General features: G+C 39.0%; 1 protein-coding gene across 2 annotated transcripts in view; it reads right to left on the bottom strand.

The window, feature by feature from the left end:
• Positions 1-16,691, bottom strand: part of TAX1BP1 (Tax1 binding protein 1) — a 36,928-nt gene that overhangs the window by 8,020 nt on the left and 12,217 nt on the right. Inside the window, exons 3-15 of one of the 2 annotated variants that reach the window (XM_056857375.1) lie at positions 15,845-15,947; positions 14,859-15,046; positions 14,338-14,496; positions 11,873-12,021; positions 11,704-11,794; positions 9,469-9,654; positions 8,865-9,092; positions 6,979-7,125; positions 5,370-5,463; positions 4,026-4,113; positions 3,453-3,456; positions 2,892-3,017; positions 783-854 (exon numbers count right to left, since the gene is read on the bottom strand). In XM_056857375.1, the coding sequence (XP_056713353.1) occupies positions 783-854; positions 2,892-3,017; positions 3,453-3,456; positions 4,026-4,113; positions 5,370-5,463; positions 6,979-7,125; positions 8,865-9,092; positions 9,469-9,654; positions 11,704-11,794; positions 11,873-12,021; positions 14,338-14,496; positions 14,859-15,046; positions 15,845-15,947 (1,635 nt within the window). The remainder of the gene's footprint in view (positions 1-782; positions 855-2,891; positions 3,018-3,452; positions 3,457-4,025; positions 4,114-5,369; positions 5,464-6,978; positions 7,126-8,864; positions 9,093-9,468; positions 9,655-11,703; positions 11,795-11,872; positions 12,022-14,337; positions 14,497-14,858; positions 15,047-15,844; positions 15,948-16,691) is intronic. The other variant, XM_056857374.1, reaches the window with a different exon arrangement.

Genomic DNA, 16,691 nt, shown 5'->3' on the forward strand with positions numbered 1-16,691 from the left:
AGGTTATAAATAAAGGGTATATAGTAATCTGATCTACATTCTACTTTAAACCTTGGTTAACATTAAACTTAATATAGATCCTCATTAGATGTTTAACGTTAATCCACTGACTTCCTCCTGTCCCTTATACTTCATCATCTTCCTTATAGTTCTTTGACTACAGAAAAATTAGGCCAGGCTCCAAAGAGCCCTATCTGCATATCTGAACATTTCAGCACATGTAGACCAAAGTAGCAGCACAAAGAGATCACAATAGGAAGTCTTTATGACCTGAAGTCCTAATCTAGCACTTGAGATACTGACTTTTGGTGTTCTCCTTTACATATAAGAGCAGTCACATCCCAATTACTTCAACGTAATTTAGGCATGCTTAACTGTCTCTTGACTGAAAGTGTATTAATTTATTCTTCGCTGGTTTCCAACTGACTTTGAAATCTAACAAGATTCAGCCTTTTCTAAAAGCGCACACAGCAATTTGGTTATTGCAGTTTGGATTGTGGATAATTTGGGTACTGAGTTAAATTTTGAATGGGAGTAATACCAGTGTTTACACTCTTTCCTTGCACATTCCACAGAAGAGTACCAGCACTTGAACACATGTTAATCAAGCTCATCTTTAAAGATTTCCCATGGTATATTTCTGCTCTTATCCACCATTCGTATTCTAAAATTCAAGCAGCTGCGGTATGAGTTCTTTGTTTGCACTCAAGCAGCATCCAAAGGAATACATCAGCATAAATTTAGTTTTAGTGGTTCGCTAATACGCAGCCATTATTCAGTACCTTCCCATTGCTGAGGATTCCCAAATGGGATGTCAGGTCATTTATCTGTCTGTCCTTTTCTGCTAACTGAACCTATTGAAAACACAAATTAAAAGCAGCAACCTTGTTAGTGGACATCAAACATATCCCACATATAGTTACAATTCACATACATGTACCTGTTCAGCAAATGAACATAACGTAGCAATATTTTAACTATAATGAGAACATTAAGCTGATAAAGGATTTTTCAGGTTTTTAATATTCTCCATTCCTTTCCCTCCCTCCCTCTCCTTGATTCCTTCCTGTCCCTGGTTTCCTTCCGGTGACCTTGTGACGGATAAGGGGTTAACCAGAAGCAAGAGCTGACAGGCGAAGAGTGGGATGAGCCAGAGAGCTGACACTCTGAGCTGAGAGAGACACAGAAGGCATTCGAAGCTTGGGACCAGCCAGAGAAGGCTGTGTTAGATCCAGAGCTGGGCGAAGAGACGGAGAAGAAGAAGCCAGACTATACTCTGTGAACCTGAGGGGTTCTGTGAAACCAAAGCTATTGACACACACAACCTGTGGGAGTGACAGGAGTGAGAACTGGGTTAGAGAGGGCCCATTTTCAAGTCACAAAGGAGATTAGTCTCTGAGGTGGAGCTATTCCGGTAGCAGGAAGGTGTGGAGGATTACAGCCACTGAGGTGGGGTAGTCAGAGAGAGAGCTAGGCTGGGGACAGAGATGAGAGTCTGAAGCTGAATGACATGAGAGTCTGGACGTCTGAACAATAGTTCTGTGAGGTCAAACTAAGCTTGAGAACTGAGAACTGAAAGTAACTTGAGTAAAGGGAACATCTAAGCTATTTCTCTGAAGTAATCTTGCTTGTATCAATCTAACTCTGAGTTTTCCCTCCAAAATTTCTGCCTTTTCTTAAAAACCAATCTCTGTAAGTTCTCTTTAATAAACTTCCCTGTTTTCTCTGTTTAAGTTGAAAAGCCTCTTGTCTCCTATTTCTCACTGAGGTAAATTCGGGTGTGGGACTGGAGGAGAAGAAAGAAATAATTCTCCTCACAAATATACTCAGGCCAACGCCTTTTCCCCTCAGCATATATGGCCGGGCTGAGTGAGTGGGATATTGAAGTGGTTGGAAGGGGGGGAGTGCGTCATAGACCTCTTGGCTGCTGTCAGTCACACTATTATCATCTTGGACCTATTTTACACATTAAGATCAGTTCAACCTACAGGAGGAGATTACGTAGCTTTGGAGGCCATCTAGAAATTATCAGAAATAAGACGAAGATTTTAAATTAAATTTTAATATTTTAATGTTAACCATGTTGTGTATTAGTTATCTTGTGAAGCTGCCCTGACCCTGGCTCTGCGGGGAGGGCGGGATATAAATCTAATAAACTAAAGTAAACTTCCATACATCATCAAGAAGCCAGTTGGAGTTGAGCAATAGGAATCTATAGCTTCTTACCCTATATAGCTGAACTGTGTGAACAAAATTGACATCAACTGGAAAACTGTCCAGGGTTCTTATCTAGGGAACAAAGTCCTGACCTCAAACTCAGCACAGAACAATCCACACTATGTTTTCATTTAGACATCATAAACTCTGGCTTATTCATGATGAGCTCAAGCCTGGCTTTTCCTCATGCCCTTGTGCTTCCTGTTCCCTACATTCTCCCCATTGTGCATAGATGCAATATTGTTTCAACCAGTCCTTGACCTAGCCACAATTTGTTGTGATGTCTGAATCCAGGTTCTGTAACAAACTGGGATTCCTTTCCCATCCTCACACTGAAATTCTAAACCCTGGTTCCTAGTTCCTGGGCAAGAAAAACACAATTTGTTAAACCGCATCTGAACACGGCTTAAAAATATAAGCCCTAGTACATTCAGTTTGGGAGTGTTCCAGGAGAGCTAATGCACAATAGACATCCGACTTAAAAGAACTATTCCATGAAGTGAGTAATTACTTCTAGAGCTCAGCAAGGCAAGAGTAACTTCTAATTGAGCTGTATTGATTTAAGTAGTAGTAACATAAACCTGAATTATGAGAGGAGGCAGATCTTTTATTACTGTATGTAATTAAATAGGATCAATTAAAAGTGTTCATATTAAAGTAAAAGTCAAACTTACTAGGTATTGGTCTTCCACCACAGATAGCTGTTGCTTCATACTCTCATTAATTTTCACTTGCTCCTTCCACTTCAGCTCCAACTTAGCTAGTTCATCAGCATAGACACTGCACTTGAGTTTTTCATCCTACAGATAAAATTATCAACCGTCAAGTGTTCTACAAATGCACAGATTTTTTTGGCTAGTTCATGTGCAGTGCAGCTGTTTCAATGAACTGCCACCAGCCAGTCTCCTGCTGACTACCTATAATCAAGCAGACTGGCTAAGCTAAAGAACTAAAGCAATAACTAAAGGGTTATTTAGTAATTTATTTGCAATTATTTTGAGGTGCTGCCACTGTTCTCACCCCAAAAAAGCAGCTGTGCGGGGGGTGGGGGTCACCATGTACTCATTCCATGAAACTTTGCAACCACCTACAACACCCTTCATCCAGAAGGCCAAACATCACGCCTCTTTAGGTTCAATGTGCAACAGAACCACTTTTGTACCAGAACAACGGCCACTTTCAGAGGAATAATACATTCATGGAAACAGATGCCAGCATGCGCTGTTTGGAAAAACACTACTGTTAAACAATACCAAACGAAGAAGAGGTGGATTTTACACCCCGCTCTGCTCTGCTGAAAGGAGTCTCAAAGCAGCTTATAATCACCTTTCCCCCCCTCCACAACAGGCACCTTGTGAGGTAGGGGGGCTGAAGAGTTTTATTTATGCAAATGTCACTAAAGCTCCTATATGTCTACAAGAGAAACCCAGCATTTCATATGGTTATTTCAGACTCTTGTTTCTTATTATTTGCTTTGCACAACGTTCATATTCAAGTTTCATTCCGAATCATTAAGTATTCTAAACTATGCAGTCTCCAAAAATTATATCTGTAAGATCCATTCGAGGAAAAGTGAGCCATAACAAGGTCCCACTGAAACCTACTGAATTTACTTGCTGCCACCACTGCTTTCAACGGGACTTAGAACTAACTTTAGTTGAATCGGGACCATGGGCTTTAAAAAGAACTCCACTATTGTATGTTCCATGTTTTAGCAACTTTTCTGGGCAGGTTAATGTGGAAGTATACTTTTGCAATTATTCCCTAATACTAATTCTTGTTTCTATAGTAGCCTCTTACTTAGAGACAGCTCCTTGCATTTCTTATATTTCTCTGTTTTTTCAGCAATTTCTTTTTTCTTGTTATGATCTTGCTCCTTTTCTGAAAACTCCAAAACTGTAACAGACGGAATGGAGCTAATTTTTAAATTTATGTTGAGGGGACGAAATCAGAATAGGAATCACAAGCAGCAATCTGGTTCCCTCAATGGGAACATATGCCCAACTGCCAAGAGACTTCTCTTTTGCGCTCTTCGATAACTTAATCAGAAACAAGCTCAAACACACCACATTTCAGTTGTGGATAGCTACAATTTGCTTTTTTACAACTGCATGGAAGTTTCCAGGATGGCCCATATAAAAAATAATGGCTGGATATAGAGACTGATAAGAGCATTTAAGCAAACAGCTGAAGAACTCTCATTTCATGGGGCATGTCATCAATTGCCTTCATTTCTTTCCCCACATCTGGAAATGTCCAGTTGTTTAACTAAATGAAGACAGTTTAACTAAATGAAGAAAGTTCCCTATAGTCTCTTAGGACATGTTGTATTCATGCCACTTTCCCCACTGAAAGGTTCTGCAAATTCACGTTACTTATTCTATAAAATACTAAGAAAGGAAAGCCACATTTAGACAAATATACAAAGCTGGGGCCAGAGCACTGAATACAAATAATACAAATAGAAATTATCTAATACATGGGGTCACAGCACTGAATGTATGGCTTGCCAGCTGCATTTGGTCAAAGTCCCTAACATCCTCACCAGGAGCTTGGCAAAGAGGAATGGTGGGAAAATCCAGCAGACTTTGGATCCACGTAAATAGGAAGCCTGGGCATACTAGATGTCTCCTACATGCCATATGTTGCCGACCCCTGCAACTCTAACAGTGAAGAAAGACATCTGCTAGACTACCGGCAAACTGCATCAACGAAAAGGCTGACAATTTTTGGACTGAAGCTTCTAGTGTGCCACAGTCCTCCAACTGGACAGAAATGAGCTAAATATTTCAAACACAATAAAATACAGACAAAAGAGTGACTAGTTCATGGGCAGTATAATGAACATGCTGTTAGCTTCCTGCTTGCTACAGACTACAGATATAAATTTGAACACAAATGCAAGTATCTAGTTAAGTTTGAGCATGCACACAAAGCACTTGGGTTTCCCTTTGTGCAGCAAACCTGTTCAACAAAATTACTGGACTGCCACCCTAGCTCCAGCAGGTGCTGTCTCCCCTGCAGCTTTTCAGGAAAGAGGACTCACACAGGAAGGAGGAATGCAAAACCTGCATGCGATCCTTTGGAACCTACCCTCTTCCTCTAGTACTGATTATCGAATCTTTTGTAAGTCAGCTAGAAACAGATGATACCTGGAGAGGCAGACAACTTTTCACCTCCAGTCTTGACCACAGGAGTTGCACTTTTTGAGCCATCTGTCAAATTCTGTTGCTTCCCTGAAATTTTCTTGATTAAAAAAATTGACACTTTAAAGGTGAGTGCAAATCATTGCTATACACTATTAGGTTCTAGTTATGCAAAACAGAAAAAAACCCAAGCCCTAAGAGTATGTAGGTACATATTTTATGGATCATACAATTCCATTTCTGAAGAGCAACCACAAGTGATGTTTTCTGGTACAAAGTTACTATGAACAAATACGTCTTCCACACATAACATATGGTGTTGGAGATCATGAATGTACTGGAGCTGATTAGAAGCGTATTAAAATACTCTTCCAGCTGTTTTGAGAAACATATTAAAATACTCTTCCAGCTCTTTTGAAAACCAAACCCAAGTGTTGCTTTGGTTATCACATTTTCCTAAAACTAAGGAAAGATAGGTCTGGATTTCTAGTCCACCTTCTTGATGAAAAGGAAATCAAACATGGATTAACTCCTATGCTCCTTTGCAAGAACCATGGCTTAAAAATCTTGATATCAAGAGGTTAAGAATAGTCCTGTCATACAGATCTAGAACTGAAGCTGTTTAAAACCTGCCAATTATTAAGGAAACCTTCTAGCTTCCCTCTAGACAACCATATCGCTAGAGGGAGGAAAAATGGAAATACAGAAAGAAGGCCCTGATATAACTAAGAAGTCTATAAGACCTGAGAAGGCTGCAAAGGAGCCTGCTGGATAAACAAAGCCCTAGCTGCAGCAAGTCCCTCATTTAATCAACACTACTAGAGGTGATACCTTTCTCATAATTGTTACTAGGCTTCTCTCAAACACTCTTGTCATAACTCAAGGCTACAGAGTGTGGACAGCCAACCTTCTTCCCCTGGACCGTCCATAAGCTGACAACCATTCACCAAATAGTTTAGCAGGCTGAGAAACAAACACTCTCCCCACAAAGTGTGGGGTCACACATCTGGTGATCTCTTGGTGGGGGGGAGAAGATATGGGGGGCTGAGACAGTCTCGATAAAGTAAGCTTTTAAGTCCTGTGCCTTTTATAGTAGCATAGAAATTCAACCATTCTTGACTACCTTTCCACAGTAGACAAGTGACTGTGACCATTTGTTATAAATAGCTTAAAAGCACATGTTCAGCACTACGGGATTGTTTTATTGACCTTTTCATAGCATCTGATACTTCAGCAGACAGCACAATGCATGCAGTAACCAGAAGACAGTGGGCATTATGGTACCATTCACAACCAGTGTTCTGGATAAGGGTCATCAAGAAGTTGCAAATATGAACTGAGTAGATGATGAACCCCAAGAAGTCAATAAACATTACATGGGCAGATCTAGTTTTGTTGCTGTACGTCTGTCTTCCATAGCCACTGTAGCTTTACTGCCTCAAGGCTAAATTTGTGTGGCTTCACAAAACCCTTTAAACGCTGTTAATAAAACTAGGCATTCTGCTGCAAAATACAACATACCTTTCCTTTTGGAAAATCCTCTACACCCTGCAATATAACAAATTGATTGTAGGAAGATATAAAGAACATAGACATTAACGAAAGCAAAACTTACCGTCTGGTCTACAAGTTTATTAATTTGCTTCTGCAGCTTCTGGCATTCCTTAAATTTTTCCTTGTAATGTTCAGCAGCCATCTGCAGCCGGAGCTTTAAGTCTTCAACTTCTCTGCGCAGTTCTTTCTCTACAACGTTTGACGCTTCCTTTAACAAAGAGTATGTATTTGCCCTTTAAAAAACTTAATATCTCTTTAAGCAGATAATGTAGATTTTAAGGAAAAAATGATTTTTTTTTTTGTTTGCTTGTTTCTATTATAAGGAAATTTGCTTTACTTTGAGGTGGAATATGATTTCTACCAGTGCTTTTATATAATGGCTTTATTATTTAGAAAGCATACAGACTAGTTTTCTTGGAATGCCTAGCCACACCATTTAGTTTCACTAACTCTATAGCATGAAATCCTAACTCTTTATTCAAACTGAAGTACCAGCAACCAAAGGACTCCCTTCCAGACCATGAGCAAAATAAAAAAGTACAGCAGAGGTATGCACTGCTCAGGTCTGACTTACTTGGCTCAGTAAAGGGAGGAGGCTTAATTTCTCCTCCTTCATGCAGCCACACAGGTGGTAGAAGCCTTCCATCCCTTCAGCAAGATGAAACTGGGCTCAGTGCAATGGCCATGGCTTATACTCCCCCATGGAGCTCAGCTCATGAAAGAGAGGAGGGTAATGGAAACAGGGGCTCTCTGCCCCCAGTCTGGCAGCTAAAGCCACCTCACTGTGACCCCCCAGCAGCTGTCCAGGCAAACCATGAGGAGGTGAAATGCTTCTCTTCATAGCCCATTCTGTGTTGACAAAAGAGTGAGATGGGCATGATCAAGGGTGGGCAGGGGACATGGAGGAGACCATCAACAATGGTCAAGGTAGGGAAAAGGCCGCTAATCCAGCTTAGAGATTCTCCAGCAGCAGCCCCCAACAAAAAGAGGTCAAGGCAGGGAATACCCATGAACCAGAAGCCCCGCTGGGCAATGGCCCTGCCCACTTTCTTGGGAACTGCATGGGGGTTCGGGGTGTATGGTTGTTTGAATATTTACAGAAAAATATAAGCTATAAATGAATCCTTCCTTTTAAATGCTATAAATGAATCCTTCCTTTTAATCATACAAACACTGAATTATTTACATCCCTAATAGATGTTCGTTAATAAATCAGACAATGTAAGTATAAAACGAAATGCGTCTAGTTTAAAATTACAAGCATAAAACTCTATCAGCTCAGTTTATGGCTATCTGCCACAAAGAACTGCTGCAATCAATCAGCATTATTGACTAGTGGACTGCCAACTGTTTATGGGCCTCAATTAGGCAGATCGAGTTGGGCCTGGGCAAGACGAACACAACACCAACCTACAACTTGCTATCTAAATGAAACCCCGTAACACCTGCTATGTCTCCCCTTAGGGCTGGGGCAAAAATATAAACAAAGTGTGTTTAAAGATTACCAAATGAAAAAAAAAATTCTATGAGCAAAGCAGATGCCAACCTCTTATACTGAGTTGAGGGACAAACTCTGCCCCCGTGGCTAGATGGCAGAAGAATTTCTAAATGGCTTCTTCAAATCTAAAAACAAAACAAAAACTAGAAGCCTGCAAGCTACCCAAAAATATTTGTGGCCCTTTAACAGCATTTGAGCCAAGCTTAGCTCACTTGTATACCAGAGAATGAGTGAAATTTTCCGATGAGATCAGCAGCATTTAAAACATCTCAAGCTTAAGTCTGAACTATCTTTTCCTATTGCAGTTTTAATGCCTATAAAATTATGGAGGGGGGATATGGAGGAGGGCTCCAATGGAAACTGGATGAAAATCAGTAATTACACAAACAATTGGTTCCTGAGCACATTTTACATTGGAGATCTACACACACAAAAAAGACACTACTTACTTGTTCATTATTCACAAGAGTGATTTTTTTAAGCTCGGCTAGAGCATCAGCAAGTTGCTTCTTCACTTTCTCATTTTCCAGGCGAGCATTATGAAGATCTGCCATGGTTTTATCACGCACATTTACTGCATCACTGAGTTCTTTGGACATCAACAGAGCTTCCTGCCTACTAGCTTGAATCTGATCCTCAGCTTTCCGAAGCTGTTCCTTTAAAATGCTTGCCTCTTCCTGGAAAGGGGAAATAAAGAACCCGGGGAACTGATAGTTAAATATGGCTGAGGAGTCCCTGTTACCTTTAAATAAAAAGGTATAAAAATCTAAATGCTATCACTATTAGATGTGTTCAATAGCTGAGTGTGTTGAGGACGTATGAGGGGAAAATATCACAAGTGGCTGAACATCTGCTCATATTTCAACTCCCACCACATAAATGTGAAAATAAAGAAGATTTTTATAAGCAACACAGGCTTCATATTTTCCATTTTATATTAAAGAATTAAGAAACTGTATCAAAGTACTCAACAGTATAAGGACAATACCTTTGATTTTTTTGAGCGCCCAGAGTATTCAAAATTCCATCTTAAATTACATCTATAACAATTACCTTGTTTGATGAAGTAAGCAAGAATGCTCTTTTCAACTTTTCTTTTTCTGCCACACATAGCTGTAACCTGCCAACCTCTTCTTTATAATAGGCAATCAGGTTCTCTTTGTTTCCATCCAAATTCTTTAGTGCCTGAACTTCTGATGCTAGTTTGGTGTTTTCAATTTCTGTGTTTTTCAAATGTATCTGCAATGATAAATTCCTTGTAATGAGACAACTAGCTCACCTCTTTCTCACTGAACATTTTATATTAATCTCTTAATGTTTTATCCAAACAGACTTAAGAAACAGATAAAAGAGGGGGAAATCTGATTTGTTCATGGTGCACGCTGCCACTGGAGGCTTTGAGGCTTCTCTTCTTCATAATGATCTCACTAAGCCTGACCAAAAAATTTAACTGTTCACTCAAAGGGTTACACAAGACTAAGAAACAGGAGTCACCTGCCCACAGGTGAGATCAACCACATGATGGTGCGCATCACTGGTCAACTGCCAGGCATTTGCTATCAACGTCTGAAGCGTCTCTGTGACATACACAAAGCAACATATCGCCTTTCTAAAGACTGCCTCTCAAAGCATCAGATTAGAGCCTTCTAGGTATGAATCCAGACACAATGTCTGGATTAACTCGCATATGAGCCTATCATTTATGGAAGCTCTGCTCCACACACTCTTACTTCGTTAAATTTTGGCTGTTACCGCACTTTGTATTCCCAGCCATGTATTAAGAGTTTGAAAATGTTATAAAAAACATCGCTTTAAAAGGGTTTTTGGATGTGTGTGTGTGTAAAGTGCCGTCAAGTCGCAGGCGACTTATGGTGACCCCTTTTGGGGGTTTTCATGGCAAGAGACTAACAGAGGTGGTTTGCCAGTGCCTTCCTCTGCACAGCAACCCTGGACTTCCTTGGTGGTCTCCCATCCAAATACTAACCAGGGCTGACCCTGCTTAGCTTCTGAGATCTGACGAGATCAGGCTAGCCTGGGCCATCCAGGTCAGGGCGGTTTTTTGATACCACGGCTTATAAATGGTTGGAAGACGTCTTCACAGCTAAAGGGGCCAAACAAAGTGCGAACAGTATTTTTTAATAACGTTTTCAAACTCCTAATACATCAGTGGGAATACATAGAAAGTGCGAACAGTATTTTTTATAACATTTTCAAACTCTTAATACATCGCTGGGAATACAAGTGTGGTAACCCCCAATGTATCTATGAGGGATCTTCTGCTGTTACAACCAAACTAAACTCTCCACAGCCTGTTACCAAATATGAGTTTTCATATGAGTTTGCCTAGACCTTTTGTGAATTTCATCCTTTCCTCGTGATTCATTAAAGTTGCTCTTGCTGCTTTCCTTTTGGCTTTAATGCCTTTTTGCTGGTAGGGTTTTTAATCACATCCCTTTTAACTAAATTGTCCTCTGTTTTTATGGCCCTTTAATGTTATTTGTTGGTTTTGCAAACTCTTAATAAGCAATTTTGGGCTGGCTGTTTATTATATTGTTTTGTTATTGGAACAGACTCATGTACTATGCAGCTGAGAATTATTTTAAGTAATTTTTTAGAAGCCCTGTACCTAAAGCCTGTAACCAAGCAATGGAATGTGAGACAGTGACAATTTCCAGATCTAGTGTTACTTTATAAAAGAAAATAACTAGGATTTTAGTATACCCGTTTTGAACTGTACACTCTTGAATTGGGGTGCCTGAGGGGCTTCCCTGACAAGAGACCCAGACACTTTTCACACATGACATTTTCTCCATGAATGTGCAAGGAAAACAAAAAGATTTACTTGCACATACCACCAAGTATAAAGATTCTGACAGATCAGTTTTGCTGCAGACAAACTCATCAGGAAGCAAAACACAAATATGTACAATCTTTAAACAGTCTTGAGGGTCACTGAGTATTGTGCTGGAATAAATACAGCAGAGGAGAAAAGTGTAGCAAGATAAAGTGGTATTTCTTATAGCTGTTCTTAGAATATAAAATGTGAGACTAGCAGAGCCATTAGCCGAGTACATCATAGAATGGAAGATAAGACATGAGAAATTGGTGATGTTACCAGACCCATCTTCCATCCAAAGACATATGAAAGATTTCACCATACGCATAATACTTTAGTGTAAATACACAAGGAGATGAGGGGAGTAGACTCTATGGTGAATTAAAGCTTCATGTTGTTTTAGACAGAAATGTAGGAATGCTAGTTCTGAACAATACAGGCTGATATGTTACCTTGTAGAGTTCCTTCTCATCCTTCTCTGTCTTTAATTGGCATTCAAGTTGTTCCTTCTCAAGGACTACTTTCTTGAGTTTATCTTTTAGGCTATAGGAAATAAGACATTCAATTATTTCATGTAGTTCACATCAAAGTGGAAAATAAAGCATTATTTTAGATGTGTACCTGTCTAGCTCTGTTTCTTTTGCAATTGCTTTCTGAGTAACTGTCATGATGTCTTCTTCAAGTTGGAGAACTTTTGAAGTAACTTCCTCATATTTTTTCTTGAATTCTTCATTTTCAGTTTTAAGAGTTTCTACAGTTTTTAAATTATGCTTTCGCAACAAAACAAAAAAGAGAAGTGCACGTGTCATGAACAATACTTTTAGGATGTTTATGTTTACAGGCGTCTAATTAACTTTAAACACGTTTTTACAGCAAAAATTTCTTCTAAAGCGGCAAGATGGGAAAGTAATCTCTCGTGATGTGGGAGCATAAGCAATTTGAAACTGGACTGAAAGGCAAACACAAATGAGTTATTTTTAAATCTTATGTAGCTTTTAAGCAACAGGGAGCTCAACTCCTTTGAGCAGACTTTCAGCGTCTACAGGTATGTGTATATCATACACATGCTTGTGGGGAAGAGGGGTTATGTCTATGTCTGTGTAAAGAAGAAACTGCGGAGGAACAGTTTAAGTATGATTAAATCCAGGCTGTTCATTTATAACAATTGAGAAAGAACCATGCTGTCATTTAATCCTGAGGAATAGTTATAACAAGAATACTTCCATTGTTATAGTATTCACAAGGAACAAGCACAAAATGCTAAACGCCTCCCTTTCTTGATTCTGAACTACATGAACCAAACTGCTACAAAGTTGGAAAATTAGGACCACCATCTGCCAAGCTAGAGTCTTTTATTACTTCCCTGAAAGGATGACTAGCAATACAGATAACAAGAGAAGTCCAAACGACCTCAAAATATGTAAATGAGAACAATTAAATTCAAGCGCCATCTTACCTTAAATCACAGCTTTTATTTAGGAGTTCTCAAAATGAGGCAAGCAAGTAAGTTTAGATACTGCTCTAACAAGCAGTTTTCAGAAATGCAAATAAAAGTTGTGCTGTCTTACAGTTTAGGAAATATGCAACCCAATGCATACTGTAGCTATTCAGACACAAGCCCACATTTTAATAATCATGCACAGCCATTTGAATAATGTAAATAGAATCCTCCTTACAGACTAATTCTCTACACTAAGAGAGCAGGCATCATTGCAAATGAAATTCTTATGTAAGAGTATGTCTTTTAAAGATTGGTTAACATGTTTGGGAAAGAGCATAAATAAAATGTTCTATTTTAGTCTAAAACTTTGCTTCTGTAATTACTGACAATTCCCTTACATCAGCAACAATATTCTCCCTATCATTTTCTAGCCAAATGAACTGCAAGTAAACAAGCAGCTGAAGCCAACTCAAACATATATCTTTGCATATGAATGAAGTTGCAATGAAGTCATCTTAAATATTTGTTTTTAATGCCTCTTCAAGACTAGAACAGCTAAGAAACAAACTCCAAAAAACCCTACTAGTTTTTAAAGATCCACTGAAAGAACAAAATGCACTAGCTCAACAAATCTATCAGTGTTCCACTATATCTGTATTAATAAACACATTAATGTTTAAAGGATCTTTGAAGAGGCATACTAAAGAAAGATTTACAGTAGGCCTAAGTTATGTATTCATGAGACTAATTAAGAGTTGTCACCACTGAAACATTTCAGTCTGACCCAGTACACTAATATTATTTTGTCACGAGAGGGAGACAAATTACTACATAAGGCTACAAATTGCAAGCTCTCAAAACTGCCTGGCAACATGCAGCTTACCATATTAAGAGCATACAGGCATATCTTTAATATAATTTTGTGCCAAGAACTGAACTCACTGGGAATAGACAAGCAGCTTGTAATTGATACCCATGAGATAACAGAATTAGACCTATGACCACAGACAGAAAAGGAAGTTCAAGTGTGTGTCAAGTCATTACCTCTGAAAAATGGAATCGGGGCCCCTTTAGTCAATGCAGGCTGAGACAGCTGATGATCTCACTTTATATAGTCATCCAAAACCACACATCTGGCAAGGGAAGCGACTTGATGGCACTTACGCGCACAGAGATTTGAAGGGCAAGGGGTGGGTTATACATGTTTCCCAACATAAAAGTGTACTTGCCCTGTGTGTGCGCCAACAAGAAAGACCCTTAAGTGCCAACAGGTTGGCTGGACGATGCACCTAGGTTAAGTAGGCTAGAAAATGCTATAGTTAAAAAAAAGTATATTCTGACTTTCATTTAACCAGCACTCTTGTAATTGTGCTACCTTTAGAATGCCATTAGTGCCTTTTTTCCCATAATAACCTTTAGAAGACAGGCTGAAGTCTTGTTTAAATTAACTGGCCAAGCCAAAACAAATGTATCTATGTAAGAAGGCAGATATTTATGTTCTGCTGCAACAAGACATTCTGTAAACTGATTTGCTCATGAAAAACTGTGCTATATCCTATTCTATGCTCCCAATGTTTTCAGAAATGTTTGCACTAGGCTTCCAAAACCATAACATTTTAAGAGGCTTTATCAACTGCAGACTAACCTTTTGCTGTGCTTCATATTGATCACATCTTTCCTTTTCACGAGTAAGTTCTTCCTCCAGTCTTTCAACTTGATCTCTGAGCTGCAAAGTTTCCTTTTCAAGACAAGTAGTTATCTTTAACAGTTCTTCTTTTTCTTTCATCGTTTTTTCAATTTTGAACTAGAAATACAAAAGCCAGCATTACTTGGTCATTTTTACCTCAATATCATTACAACACTATAAACTAATCTTCATTATTGCCCATTTGCTGCATCAAATGCACGGGGGGGGGGGGGGGGGACGCAAAGCAGATGAAATACCTGCCCTCCCATTTTTTCATCTTTACTTTTACTCTGATAGCCTAGACTAAGATGCTGTTCGACCATGGATTAATAGCAGGTGTAATAATCAAATGTAATACTCCAGGATTAGAGTATGAAAGCGAGCTTCTGACAAGAGAAAAATGTGACATCTTGCAGAATAGTAATAAATTGCATTTTGTATGTTTAGGTATATACAAATATTAGTTTGCCAAATCAAACCTCAAGTAGTCCAGCTTTTGTAGTCACCACCAACATATCAGAATTCCCTTCATCTTCCATAGTTAACAGTTCTTCAACAGGAGAAGATGTTCGAAATTGAAAAGGGGTGCTTGCTCCACGGATCTCACCCTTATGCGTCACATAACAGAACTGGTAAAATTCGCCATCATCATTTGGAAGGTAGTATCCTGGGCAATAAATAAATCAGTATTGAAAGAATGTGTGCTTATTCTTCACACCAAGCAAAATTTATTGTCATAGTAGCTACAACTGAAATTTATTTGAATTAAGCAGCATAAACCTGATGCTTAATTATCGTCCAGTATCTTCCAAAAGGCAAGGCTCAATGAAAAAAAAAGTTATTAGACATAATTTATATTGCTCAAGACTTATTGCAATAAATAGCATTTTTGCTAGTTTTACTTTTTATACCCATTCATATTTTAAAAAGTCTGGCATGGTATTTTACAGTTGTCGGAAAGCAAAATAGCATGGAAAATATTGATCAAAATATTCTGAAAAACAATTACTTCAAACCAGTCTTAAAACTCTGTTACATGAGCATATTACAACCTGTAGTTATAACAATAGGCACCTATCTCTGAGACCAGGCAGGTGGACGAGAGACTCATTCCCATGACTGCCAAATCTCTTCCTGCCTTTGAAGCAGGAGGCCAGCATTGCTTCATACATCCTGCTTTAAAATCGTCTCAAAAAATACCTAAAGACTAGTGATTATCTCCCCACCCTAGGGTGTTCTGGACTCCACCTCCAGCTGGGAACCAGGAGGAGGCTCCAGGCGTCAGGCTCAGCTCCTCCCTTTTCCACTCCAGTACCCAGCTTGGCCTAACCAGGCCACCTTTCTACAGCCACTGTCCAAGCCTCTCACACTGTATATATTTGAATAGTGTGTAACAGAGCTAGACGGTTTTTGAAGTATTAAAATAAGCAGCTAATAGCCAAAACTAAATAAGCAATCTATTTACCTTGAAAAGACAGCACACAATTAACTGTTGATCCGTCTGCATAATTTTCAGGCATAGGTGACCAAACAAATGTATAATAATCGCGTGCAGTACTCCAGCCAACCTAATGTTTAAAACAGCAAATTTTTAGAACAGAACTAAGCACAACTTTTTCTAAATAGTAAATTATAAGATCACGTCAGGTAACTACAGGTTGAATGCCCAATTAGCCATTGCTGTACATATTTATGAAAATAAATTTGTTAAGTGCCTAAGACATATAGTTCTCCAATTTATTGCTGGCAATGTACCAGCACCTACATTAGGCTAAAACTGTCTGGCCACACGTCACACTGCACCAATGGAAAAGTGTGTATTTTTAGACTTAAATAATCTTAATGAAATTACATGGAGAAAACTTAATTTCTGGACGGAATATTTTTAAAAAGCTTTCCCTACAGGTCTCTCTCTTTGTAAAGGAACTGCTGGAAGCATCTGCAGTTTTAATGGCTGATCGTCCACCAAGTTTTTGTTTGTACCAACTGTTCCAATGAGAATAAGATGACTAATTATTGCACCCTCCAGAATTCATGCCTTCTCATATTTTTTCCCCTCAAGTCACATCTGACTTCTTTGATGCTTGTATTTCCCTCTTACCCCCCAAAGCAGCAGATACAATCCTCACAGAATTTACTTCCTTGCCCTGTATTCCACGTGGAAGGGCCATGGGAGTGGTAGCACATACAGTTTTCATGCAGAAGGTCCCAGATTTTTTTTTATTTACTTCATTTATAGTCCACCTTTCTCTCTAAGGCGGATTACAAAATGTATAACTGTAATAGGAACAGTATAATAAATGCAAAAACAG

This window comes from Euleptes europaea, chromosome 11 (genome assembly GCF_029931775.1).
Source record: "Euleptes europaea isolate rEulEur1 chromosome 11, rEulEur1.hap1, whole genome shotgun sequence".
NCBI lineage: Eukaryota > Metazoa > Chordata > Lepidosauria > Squamata > Sphaerodactylidae > Euleptes > Euleptes europaea.